At 46.1% G+C, this 12,748-nt stretch overlaps 4 protein-coding genes across 4 annotated transcripts; 2 read left to right on the plus strand and 2 right to left on the minus strand.

Annotated features, from left to right (window-relative positions):
• Positions 1–1,132: 1,132 nt before the first annotated feature.
• On the minus strand, positions 1,133–2,797 carry N7529_002047 (NAD(P)/FAD-dependent oxidoreductase; the record flags this gene model as incomplete). Its single annotated transcript, XM_057237578.1, has 6 exons — positions 1,133–1,386; positions 1,443–1,532; positions 1,588–1,819; positions 1,880–2,180; positions 2,246–2,606; positions 2,674–2,797. 6 exons carry the CDS (start codon positions 2,795–2,797, stop codon positions 1,133–1,135), a joined length of 1,362 nt encoding a protein of 453 aa, XP_057102265.1.
• A 3,430-nt stretch (positions 2,798–6,227) lies between these two features.
• N7529_002048 (uncharacterized protein) lies at positions 6,228–7,565 on the plus strand (the record flags this gene model as incomplete). The annotated part of the gene is made up of 7 exons (XM_057237579.1): positions 6,228–6,302; positions 6,476–6,555; positions 6,602–6,699; positions 7,086–7,165; positions 7,217–7,290; positions 7,341–7,409; positions 7,457–7,565. 7 exons carry the CDS (start codon positions 6,228–6,230, stop codon positions 7,563–7,565), a joined length of 585 nt encoding a protein of 194 aa, XP_057102266.1.
• Positions 7,566–8,670: 1,105 nt separating this feature from the next.
• On the plus strand, positions 8,671–8,943 carry N7529_002049 (uncharacterized protein; the record flags this gene model as incomplete). Its single annotated transcript, XM_057237580.1, has 1 exon — positions 8,671–8,943. The coding sequence occupies one exon, from the start codon at positions 8,671–8,673 to the stop codon at positions 8,941–8,943; it is 273 nt and encodes a 90-aa protein (XP_057102267.1).
• A 1,356-nt stretch (positions 8,944–10,299) lies between these two features.
• On the minus strand, positions 10,300–12,154 carry N7529_002050 (uncharacterized protein; the record flags this gene model as incomplete). Its single annotated transcript, XM_057237581.1, has 8 exons — positions 10,300–10,663; positions 10,722–10,905; positions 10,957–11,071; positions 11,127–11,269; positions 11,327–11,452; positions 11,508–11,601; positions 11,657–11,918; positions 11,976–12,154. The coding sequence occupies 8 exons, from the start codon at positions 12,152–12,154 to the stop codon at positions 10,300–10,302; spliced, it is 1,467 nt and encodes a 488-aa protein (XP_057102268.1).
• Positions 12,155–12,748: the final 594 nt, after the last annotated feature.

The following is a 12,748-nucleotide window of genomic DNA, read 5'->3' on the forward strand; positions in this document are numbered from 1 at the left end:
CGCGGAGGCGGAGTGGGGGTTTGAGGTGTGCAACTGTACAGCTACCTAATACATAATGCATCATGCATCATACCTACCTATGATGTTGCGTATATCTTCAGTCGTGCATATTCTAGTATTGTTTGAAACTGCGCAATCCATATTGACGGATGGGTTCGATCCCAAACAAGAAACACCACTTTTAGCGTGCTACGCTATCGACAGGGGCATCTCAAAAAATGCGACTTTCAGCACCGGGAATCCACCTGCCCTCATCCGAAGAAATGTCACTTGACAGGCGTCAGCTTTACCATTCCAATCCTTTGGTTTGGACCCTACAAACTGAAATTGCTACGTCAATTGCTACCTGGGGTAACATGAGTACGGGAAAAGAACATTGCCGACAGTATCTTCCAGAAATTGAAAAGTTTTGTCGGTTTTTCTGTGGGCCCGATGAGGGGCCGCTCGTGGACTCGAGCGGAGAAGAGGGTGGGAGAAGAAGTGGGGTCAATCTATCAGAATAAATAGGCACTCTTTTCTGCATCTTGCTGGAAATTCAGGAAAATAGTTTTACTTCTTAAGGATGGATGCCACACCGCTGCCTTTCCTACGCGCATTAGAGACGCCAAAGCACTTGCCACGCACAGGATTACTGAGAACGATTTAGAATTCTATGAGTCTGGCGGCGTATAGCTTTTGAGTAGCCATCTTGGCTATGCTCGCTCTGGTATTTGCTGTTACGAGCCAATTCTTAATGATGGAAAGAGTGCATTTGAACGAGAATTCTAAACATGGGGAAAGAAGACGAAGAGAGAGGAGAAAGAGAGGAGATACATATGGGTGCAGCACTATCCCATGATCATTCCCCCATCCGATCTTCAGATCGCAACACACTTCTCACCGTGCTCCAATTTCTCAAGATTCACGATCTTCTAGTTAGGCCGTACCAAGTGCTATAGCACCTAGGCAATTTTAGTGCTGTCGTACAGTGCTACGGGGGTACTACAGGTCTAAGCCGTTTTTAGTACAATTATATAGTACTATAGCATTGGTAACTGTATTTCCTGCACTCAGTATTTGAAACTTGATCTGAAAAGGGAATCTCAGCTCGCTAACGACAAGCTTGTTGCCCATTCATGATCCGCTATCTGTCCTAAGACCTCGGGCGACCCGGAACTCTGTTACAAAAGGGTTTCTTTGCACTTTCTAGACAGTCTTTGGAGTTCTTTTCAAAAATGGCGGCAGAATCCACCTTTTGGAGAGAACTGATTCGTTCGGCCGTTGCCAGGAATGGTTTGGGTAGAGGCGGGTATGGCACAACGAGGGAGGGAGCAGTGTACTTGACATTCAAGTCATCCAAAATCAGCGGTGCGATGTGGGCGGCGGAGAGTAAAACACGGGGCATGCCTGAACACAATATGTCAGTTTGACAGAACAGTTGATCTTGCACAGGCGACACGTACCATGACCTGAAAAGCCAGCCGTAACGAAGTGTCCATCCCTGTTTGGAACATCACCGATAAAAGGAAATGCGTCGATACTCATCGATTCAACTGTTGGTTTGTCAGTGCATGCTTTCAGCTTCTGGATCACCACAGAGAGACCTACCACCCGACCAACAGCCACCCTCGTCAACATTCTTTGCTAACTCTGCTGGATGGCTACCAGGCCATCCCACCACGTCCGACTGAGGCCACGATTGGAAGAATTCCGAAGCACCATCAAATTGTTTATCCTCTTCGTCGTTCGGGGAGCAATCTTGAGGAGAGTGCACGAGAAGAGACCTTGCTCCACCAACAATGATGTTGTTGTAAGGTGGCGGAAGTTGAAGATGATAATTCTAGAACCGTTAGTTACTCTGCTTATTTTCTGCCACGGCCTTGAAGGTCCAGACATTTACGATACTGTCCCAATGCTGGGCACCTGTGTGTTTGATGAAATCTTCTGGTGCTTTGATGGATGCCAAAGTCGCTCTACTCCCAAAGATGAGATTGTCGAACTCCGGTAAGAGGTGAGAAGCCCATCGATTTGTCGCATGCACCACGGTTTTCGTTCGTACATCTCCCCTCGCAGTCTTGACAGTGATCCAACCGGCTTCGTCTCGGTCTGAGACACTCTCAACTGGCGTATGTGCTTGGAGGTTCAAATTACCTGCTTTAAGAACTATGCGGAGCAGGGCATGAACAAATTTGTACGGCCATCTGTGAAAAGTTAGTCACCTTTCAATAAATGGATATAGGAAAGAATTTCTAGCGAGAGAGCTCACATTTGACCGGCGGGGTGCACCACTGCCCCCAGGCATGCCTTCATCTGGGTGAATTCCTCCGCAGCCTTAGTGTCTTCAATTAGCCTGCAAACCCTGACCACCTCGTTCTCTTCCCCATGGTCCTCCTTCATTGCTTTGTACGCGCCTTTCAGTCGTGCCCAGGCTTCATTTGACATGGCTGCATCAAATGTCTCACCAAGCCGAAAGCACACTTCCTCATCTATGTCCTCCTCGGCCAGAAGAGCCTGAAAAGCTGACAGGTGCGCCATTTCATGTTTGATAAGGCCCATCGCTCCATCGGGCCCAAATCTAGCAGACCATGCTGGATAGCGCGAGTAGGCATGCGGCCTGAGCTGCCCTCCTGAGTTAATCCTTTGTTAGTTACGATAACGCTTAAGCTGCAATCAAAGACTGTAGGAAAACCCTACCATTGCGACCTGTCGCGGACCCGCAAATATCTCGAGCCTCTAGCATGAGCATTTGGGGCTGTTGCGCATCGTTTGCCGTGTACTGAAAATTTCGTTTAGACCGTTGCTCAAGAGTCTTGGGCATGTAGCTCTCTTGCCTTATTGAGCCAGTATGCGGTCGTTGCACCTGCATATCCACTCCCTACGATTATGACATCTGTCTCCTTTGGTAAATTTTCGGTCGACCGAAAGTTTCGTAGAGCAGAGCTGGCTTCTTCGATCCAGAAGGACTTCGTCGGGTTACAGATTGGTAAAACCATTATGGCGATAAATTGACGGAAGAGAGTTAGAAAGTTGCCGCACAGACTTTGCGACTGGACTGATAATCGAGTTCAAGCGGCGTTAGTTCGCTTTCTAAAAGCAGTCCGGCTATCAAGAGCCTACTTTGTTTTCCATGTTATCTGGACCGGCTACCAGAACAGGCCGCTAAAGCCGGTCGCTAGAGCCGGTCCATGTGGAACCTATGCCTTTGTACGGTAACATGACTAGTACCAATCTGTATCTCTTGTTTATCTCTTATTTGGGACTTTTCGAAAGAACCATCTCAAAGCATGTTTATGAGATATGAGTGGTGATCGCAGGAAAAAATTAAAAGACTCAAACAGCAACGAAGTCCTATTTCCGTCACTTAAGTTGCCACTTCTGGTGGCCGCGTTCGACGACCCGATTACGTTAATACAGCCGGGGGGTACCACCTGAGCTGTCAGTGTGGATCTATGCCTGAGGCATCAGTAATTCATTTCTTTGTTTATGTCGGTAAATTTCCAGAGAGTAAGTAACGTGGATCCCGGCGGGTTCGTCATCCCTGCCGGTCCGTCACCCCATTAAATCTTTCTACACTTTTTAAAACTCCAAACAACCAAACACCATTAAATTGACAATTTAAACCTTCTGCGGGCATGTAGTAAACCTATGCCCTTTCCCCATGCATAATGAACATGTAGTTTGCTGGCGTACAGGGGCCAAAAAAGGAAGTGTAGGTTCAACTTGGGGTTCTGGAGCAGGTGTAGGGTTAGATATATATCTCACACTAACACCTTCCTCACCACCCATATTGGTAGTAGGGACCGGAAGCTCTGTTAAACTACCCATGTTAGGTATCTGTTTCTTTGATTTCTCCCTTTTTTTTATCTGTTTTCTATTCCCCTCCCGTAAACGCTTGATCTCATCCCGTATTAAGATGTGCTCGTGAACTAGCTTAACCGACATATTGTAAAATTGTTAAAGATCACGTTTTGTAGGCGAAGAGATCTTATCAGCAGCTGAGCTTAGACCAGAATTAAGCCTAGATTTGCGGTTTTCTAGCTGCTTAGTCGTCTGAGGGATACCGGTAGAGATATTACTACCTGATGTTAAACCTTGTGAAACTGGTCGATCTAGTAGAGGCGGAGATTGAAGGCGAATTTTAAGTTTTGATAGTACCCGATCAGGATCTAACAGCACTAAACCAGTAGCTGCGAAGGCACTTTGAACGATAGACTCTTTAAATGAATCGTTACGAGCCGTTGGAAAGATATCAAGGAAGTCATTTTTCTCGATAGAATCGATACCTAATCGGGTATATTCTGCAACCCGCCTTCCGTAAGAGCGCTTAACACAGCAAAACAACCAATATCAAGAGGCTGTAAAAGATAAGAGGCATGCGGAGGCATATATATTGGTATAATGTTGTTTTCCTGGCAAATATTATCGAATGTCGCTGTAAGATGACTGTCGTGGCCATCAAGGACCAAAAGACAATGTTTCCCTTTCATCTGACTTTTTATATGCGAAATAAAGTGTTTTTGGAGCCAATCAACGCCAATTGCGTTACTCGTCCAGCCATTTGGATTAACGTTAAGAGCCCAATGTTTTGGAAGGTCGTCGAACCATCGTACCATAAAGTTTTTGCCTTTAAAGATAACGTATGGTGGAGCGCTCGCCCGGAGGCGCAAATTGTTTTAATAACAGTCACCTATTCGCGATTACCAGCGTGTAAAACGCCCCTCCGACCGGTATAAAATGACTATGTGATAATCTTCGTTGTTGCACTAACTCCCATCGCAAATCCCGATTCGTCAAAGTTGTAGATATCATCGGAAGTAATACCATATTGAGCAATCGTTTTTTCAACAAGCTTAAACCACTCAATAATAATATTTGGATCTTCCATTAAGGCGCGTTTATAGTCATATTTGCGAGAGAATCGACTAGAAAGCTCGGGATGTCGTTTAATGTATTGTGTTGGCCAATTCTTACTAACGGTCTGGGGGGCATGACCTCCACGGTTTTCGAGTAGTAAAATAGCCATATCTCTTAACATGGCGATCGTGAGAGCAGCACCTCTATGATCCATAGAGATTAACCAATCCTGGATTGATTCCTCTTCTAATTGGGTGAATTTATGGCCTATAGCCCTTGTGCCAGACCAACTGGTTACCCCTTTCATCCGGTCTTGTAGCGTAGATCGTGGGACTTCGAAAGAGCGAGCAGCAGCAGCAACGGAGGTAAACCGGCCATTTTTGATAGCCTTAATTGCTAGTAGGACTCTGCCTTCCTGCTCAACTGATTTCTGAGCTTTTTGACCGCGGATTGGAGGCATGGTAGGTGTTTAAAAATAGGAGGCTTGGTGAGGGGAAGCAAATTTGAAGTGCCTGCCGGAACGGCCGGGATGCCGGAACGACCAGGATCCACGTTATAAATTGCCAGAACCAGGGGTAACAAAATACAGAGCATTCATACTTTCTGATTGGTCTGGGCTAGACAGCAAGTGACAGTAAACAGTGGATACTCTCTGGGAATCCATCGACAATATCTAATAAAATGGGCTCTGTTTTTATTGAAAATTTTGAAAGTCTCATCCCCAACCCGATTCTCTGACGTTCTTTCAAGAATGATTTCATGAATTTAGAATTATTCATGGAGATCGGAGTAGAGGGCGACATTACCGTCATTTCACATTCGAGTGTAAGTTAAATGTCATGGGAAATATCTAGCCACTTATTTAGTCGAAAAAAGCAATTATGGACTTGCATTCAATAGTTCGGGGAGCTGCAAGGAAATTAGTCATGAGAGTGGCTGGAAGCTAAAGCTACGTGTACAAAAGACTTCAATCAGCTCTCCATGAACTCGACAGCTTCGCGTAAGACTCTAGGCATGCATATGCATTGCATATCACTAATTCGATAGCCAAGTAAGGGCAGCTCAGGACGTAGTACAATAATTTCCCAAAGAGGTAGGAATCGACACACAAGTCAACCATGTGGACCTCCCATTAGCCTTCGCTTCGATCTACCGATCTGCATACATATCCCCAGCTAGCCAACTTTCTGTACCTGAGATATGCTGAGGTGCTGACTTAGGGTCTCTTGCATTCCTTATCAGTTCACTAGATTTCATGCCAGCGGATAGAATGGCAGTTTACATAGCTGGAGCACGATAATTGCTATATGATTCGCACCCCATGCCAGAGCTAGAGGTATAATAAAGGCCGCCTGACGCCACATCTAATGACTATTATGCACATCTTATCCACAATGAATTTCTCAGCCCCTACCGCTCTTGCTCTGTTCGCTTTTGCCGCTCCGGCTTTGCCAAAGACTATTGGCGAGGTATGGGAAGATTCTAGACCCGAGTCACTAAAGAGCTGATCCAAGTGCTCTTCCTTAAGGTATACATCAAAAGCGACCTCAGGTCTGATAGATATGACCCTGAAGTGTCTGTATGCGGGAACACCGAAGCCCCGTGGTATCCTTTCTCTGAGTGTATTTCTCACGTTAACCAGTGTGATAGAGAGAAAAAGGTCGTCGGTATCGGAATCTACACGAATAAGAAAGATCCTGAAATCTCATGCGTCTTTTTCAAGTATGTCCCGTCTTGTTAATGATCGGGTCAATGCTAAGATAACCAGGGACGCGGACTGCAAGGGAGACAAGTGGATTCTTGAGACTAAGGACTCGGAGAAGATCCAGAAGCTCAGCAAGCCGTTCTATGTCGCCAGCTTCAAGCGTAAGCAGACCCAAAAAAGCGGAATAGGGACTCAAGGTCTACTATTCGGCATAAAATTGGACCAAATCTATCAAGCTAGAAATTCAATTGAAACGAGAAAATACGTCGATAGCAAGAAAATTACAGTACAAACAAAGGCAAAGCATAGAGATAAAATCGGGACAAACCAGTGTGAGTTATCGAGTTTAGTTCTTTTCTACTTCAAATGGAACACGCCTGGGCACGTACGTGTAGTTCGATAGATCTCATTTTTAAGCGCAGAGTAGCGGTCAACGCCACTGGAGCCCGACGATCCGCTATATAGTTTATGCCCCTTGCTGGAGCTTATGGTATATCTATCAAGATATCCCGACTCTGAGGGCTGAATTCACCCAGTTCCATCTCAGCCAAAATGAAATTCTCTGTCCCCTCTCTCGCTTTGATTGCCTTTGTTGCCCCGGCTTTGGCCCAGGTGGTGCCAGCTTCGGTATGTGAAAGCTTCTCAATCCATATCGGACAGTGTTAACAATTTATATAGGTCGATATAGATTACCACTCCGGCTATGATAGATACCAAGGTCGCGGTGGCGAATGTACGACTTCCAAAGCTCCGTATGTATTGATTCCTTTGTTTAAGGACTCTAAACTAACTAGTACAACAGAGAGAAAGATGTCACAAGTATCAACATCTCTGCATTCGCACCAGGCCCCGTCACTTGCGACTTCTACACGTATGTTCCTTTCTGCTCAAGGCCTAGATCAAGTCTAATTTAACTAGGGGAGCGCACTGCGATGGAGACAAGTACAGTCTCACAACTAAGGGAGGAATCAAGGGGCAGCAATTCAGCAAGCCTTTCAAAGTCGGTAGTCTGACCTGTTCCGCATAGTGGCTAGGCCCCACTATTGAACATAGTATTGAACATTGTACCAATGCTACTTCGAAAATTATGACAAGATATTTCAAATAAGTGACCGTAAACAGCTTTGAAGCTAGAGTTATGATATCGAGAATGCGAAAGTTTTGGCAGTATAGGAATTGAGAGGGAACACCCCAATGAAAGGCAAACGGTAAGCTCGAAGCTTTTTGACGGATGTCCTCAGAGATGCCGAGCAAGCGCTTCGCTGCAGGAATCGATAATACCTTGCTGTTGCCCTTATTTCATTCAACAGTCCGTATTTCCAATCGTGGAACGGCATCCATATCATCCAGAGAACCCCGGTCTTCAAAGTTGCTCAGCCCCCCTGGGCTGCTTTGCTCTGAGTGAGCGAGTCCAAAATTGTTGGGGATGTCAGGTGACATCCCACATTGGGATAGTCTCCCATGGAGTAGATAGATAGATATCTCTCGCTCTCTCTCTCTCTTTCTTCTTCTCTCCTCCGTCCGTCCGTCCGCGATACAATATTCATATTTTCATATTGCATTGCCCCTGTATGATCTCCATGAAAAATACCCTTCGAGTGGCCAGCTCCGGGAGCTCTTTGCTAACATTGAGCCCATAATATATCTTCGCCTGAGCGTGGGGCGCAAAGCATCAACTAGTGCTCGGAAAAGAATACTGGTGCTTTTCGTTGTTGGTTGCTATGTTCGCAAAGCTTTGCATTGCACTCTTGAAGTCAAGCACCGGCTGTGCGACTGTAACTTTGGCTCCTATTCCTGTGCCAATGCTAAGAAGATTTGTGTGGTCTCTTCAAGAAACTTGTGGCATCATATTCCTGGGGCGAAGGAGGTGCCTCCCAGGCAGGAGCAAAAATCATGGAGAAAGTCTACACAGCATCTATGTCTTATTGGTCTATAAATGCCCTTGATTATATGCTAGAGAGCGAATTTACAACTATAACGTTCGGTCAGACCGGCCTGATTCGCCCCACACCTTTCATTACTGGACACAACGTTTATGTCAATTGCTGAAATTGCGTATGAAGTCCATGTTATAAGGGGGCTTCGTGTTCTACTGATGAGCTTACCAAAACAATTACGACTGGGAGGAATAAATGAGTCGCTTTCTTAGTCCCGTCCCAGAATTTCTAGAGTTCTACAGTGATCTTGATCTCCTCGATACATTCGCCCCAACGGTCTTAGAAGACCCCTCCTTCGAGGGTGCGACAGTTGCTACTCTCCGCGAGCACTTCAATCAGTGGGCAAAGGCTGGGCGAAAAGAGGAGCAGGGCGTTAGTGAAGACTACTGTGCACGTACCGGTCGAGCTCGGTTTTGTATCATGGTGGACCAGGAAGCCATGGAATCGGTTCTGAATGCTCCCGCGTAGAATGATGAGACAGGGTTTGTTGGTGCGGTCCATGCTGAATGCGAACCAGAGGAGCTTGATGAAGAGGAGCTTGATGAAGAGGATGTTGCGAATGGCGATGTGGATGACCTAGAGGAGCCCCTCGAGGTGTGCACTGAGCATGACGTGGGTTGGATGAAATTGTACTGACGGATTACAGAGCTACCAGCTTTTGTTACGAGCCAAGTCTTGATGAAAAAGAGTGCATTCAACTAGAATACTAAACATGGGGAAAGAAAGAAAGAAGAAGAAAGAAAGAACAACACGCTGAAACAATTAAGGTAGTGATGCCTGAGGCCTCCAATCAAACAATGTAAAACACGAACTACGAAAGGCGGTGGAACACGGCAGAATCGGTTCAGGATCATTGATCCTGAATTCTTCGTGACAGCTTTCCTCAGTTTCCGCAACATTGATGACTGGCAGGCGTATTATGCTCGCCCACAGGAGATTAAAGACATTCTTTGATGTCTAGCTTGAGCATCTATAAGGTGGAGGCGGGAATTAGCCTAGTACATCTTCAACTCGTAGTCCTTTCGCGTGTTTCCGATATATTTTCATACATCTGAATATTAAATCATATTTATACCATTTCCATTCCCGAAATTCAATATACGAGGCTGCTATAATATCTAGTTTGTTAATAATTATTGTGCTATATGAAGAGATAGATTACTCTCAAATTGCCATTCACCTTGCCAGTGAGAAGTATACATTGAGTTGGCAGCCCCGGTAGATCTGCACGAACTAGGATCCTCAAGTTTTTATCGTGCAATTCAAGTATTTTGATTTTCTGCCAGTTTTAAACCAGACACCCCTAGGCATGTTCAGGTACCAACCCTGTAAAATCAGGCATGTAAACTTTGAGCTTTATACACCTTGGTAGCTAATGCAAAAGCCCCGATAATCTGCAGAACTATTCTTAGAGCGGGCGGATCCGATAGTGTCGCGCGAGGAAAATAATTCCAAGAAGCTTGTACAGCTACAGACGTAATTGGCGAAGGAATTAGACCAGGTTGCGCAACAAGCTACTTTTGTATTTCGAGACGTAAAAAAAGTTTTTATATAGCTATCTATGATGGGGGTGTTATGATTGGGCTTTGGCCAATTTGATACGTCGGTAAGAATTTGCTTTGACCTGGGACCTTCTATTGGGAGCCTACCCTCAGAGTGTTAGTGAGCTTGGTACGATTATAAATGCTATAGCATATAAATTCCGTTGGATGGTAGACTGTGCTTTAATCCAGTTGACTGTATATTCATCACGGAAATCATGGAGTGTAGAAGCTGCTCTTATAACTAAGCTCAATCATACAATTCTCGGTCGTCTCAGATGGCTTAGTTTTGGTTCTTGGCTGGTATACCATCAATCACCTCGGCATTCCCTGCGTCCATGTCCGTGCTAGATGGAGCCTCTGGCACCATTCGAATCAGGAGTACCATGCAGGGGACAGTCATAAGCAAGACGGCAAAGTTGACATAGAAAGGTATTATAGGATCGGCTCCAGAGGTCGAGTTAATGGCGTACGAGACAGCCTGGCCGGCGGTTTCGAATGCACGGAATAAGCCACCCGTTCGGGAGGAAGATCCGATGTCAGTAGAGAAAGTGCCAAGGATCCAGTACAAGCATAGTTGAGTCCAATAGCCGGTTACGAAGATGATCAGATACGGTATGTAAGCCACAGCCCATCTTCCCTTATCTCTTTGGAACCAAATACGTTAGTATCTGAATACCATGGAGCACGGGAATGAAAACTTACTCTTGGTAATCTAGTCCCAATGTCGCGTCCCCAAACCGGCTGTATTCTATACTGATCCAGATGAAGGAGGCAGCCTGAGGAATGACCCAGAGAATGAAAGCAACCCATGCTCGCTTAGGTTGGGACCAGCGCGAGAAGTCCAACAGCTTCCCATAGGCAATGACTATCGGGATGGTGACCGATGCTAAGACACGGATTAGAAAATTTTACCGCTTGTGGCATCAAAGGTACTAACGGGTAATCAGAGACGACAAGGCGCGTGCTCGCACTGAGAAGTGTAGCGAGAGGTATGTGCCCATGGTACCACCGTAGAAGAACGAGTAGAAAGCTGGCAAGAAAAGAAGCCATGTCTGAGGTTCCGCATTAGTCATTGGCTGGAGCAATTCTTCATACAAGTATACTAACTTTTCTGCGCTGTAGATGCTTGAGTAGGGCAGCAAATTCCTGCTTCCAGCTGATGCTACTGGACATGGCGATTCTAGAACCATCGCGACGTCGAACACGCTGGGTTGGTGAAAGAAGGAAAGCCCAGATCAAACCAGTGCATTCTGTGTATTCCCACATTCAGCAGCTACATTATTGATATTTATGCATAGAGAACTCACCAAAGCCCACAAAGATAAGGTATGTAGACCACGCAATGCCTCCTTCGGAAGATTTGGAGTAGTTTGTGGAAAAGTTGATTGCACCACCCACGACACTGCCCGAGCTTCGCATGGCAGACCACATACCTAAGCCAAACTGTGAGCATTCATGTCTCGTCCATAGGGGTCGGGTGTTACTTACCCAAGTAGAAACCCCTGTCATCTTGCTTCGGGTATGACAGCATTGCTGTCGTCTCAGCGACGTAGAGGAAGGCCGAAGTGAATCCCCCGAGTAGCTTTAAAGCTGTTAGGCCTAGAAACGACTTGGAGAGCGGTATGAGTTATCCTCACCTTTGAGAACAGCAGGTACGAATCTACACTGTACTTTGCACTGACGTAGTAAGAAGACCCTGCAAGAGGCATCGTCACTGCAGCAATCATGCAGGACCACTTAATACCAAATTTGTTTACCAATGGGCCTCCCAAGAGAGCTATCAAACATGAAGCCGCATAGTCGAGCGAGTTCGCCAAGTTTCCCAGATACGGGGTGGAGAGACCGCCACCTCCAAGGTTGGAGATTGCGTCGGACATGGCTGGGCCAACGAACGAGAGGCTGTTCAAAAGGTTATTTCACGAGCATGATTTTGAAGATAGTATGATGTGGACTTACGCCCCGAACAGAATCATCTGGAACAGGACACCCCTGTAAATTTTTGTGGATGTCGAAGCGTGTAAATATGCATCGTCAAGCCTATCAGTCTGAGCTCTATCGTCGGTATGGCTGGTGATGTTGGTGAGCTCGAGGGATGGAGAGGTCTTGCTGTCGTTATTTACCGCCGAGGTCGCCATGGTGAGCGAGGGCAAAAGAGTATCAGGGATCTAAATTGACAAGCGATAAATCCGCAGACACCGAGTAGTTATATTTATACAGCTGAGGGGATGGTCATGAGCCGCGTGTATTTAGGTGTGGCTGTCGGCACACGCCAAGTAGTCGTCCTTTATGATGGCTGCTCTATCAACTCAGCCGAGATCAGTGAAAGATAGCATTTTCTGGTTTGATAGACACCACCTTATCTATATTATTATGTCTAGGACCTGAAGTCTAGGCAATTAATCCGGCCCTCTCTGGGTGGCAGCAACGTGTGCCGCTGTCTTATCTGCACCGGCTGCTGAGATTTCCAATTACTCGCAGGCACACTTGCATCCGGCTCTACATACTGTAATCCATGAGGAAATGACCATTAGTACCGACTTTCGTCTCCCTCAGTGAGAATCTGAGCTGGGGGATGGGAGTGGGTTACTTTCAATCTGACCCAGATAGGAAATTTCATTCCGGTCACCAACCGGAGATAGACCGGCTTCTTGAGATTGGGGGAAAGAGGGGTTGTGCTGATCGCCAAGCCAACTATGTGTTCATCCAGCATGTTTACGTGTTACAGCTCC

The sequence above is a fragment of the Penicillium soppii genome (assembly GCF_028829465.1).
Source record: "Penicillium soppii strain IBT 18220 chromosome Unknown utg000002l, whole genome shotgun sequence".
Taxonomy (NCBI): domain Eukaryota; kingdom Fungi; phylum Ascomycota; class Eurotiomycetes; order Eurotiales; family Aspergillaceae; genus Penicillium; species Penicillium soppii.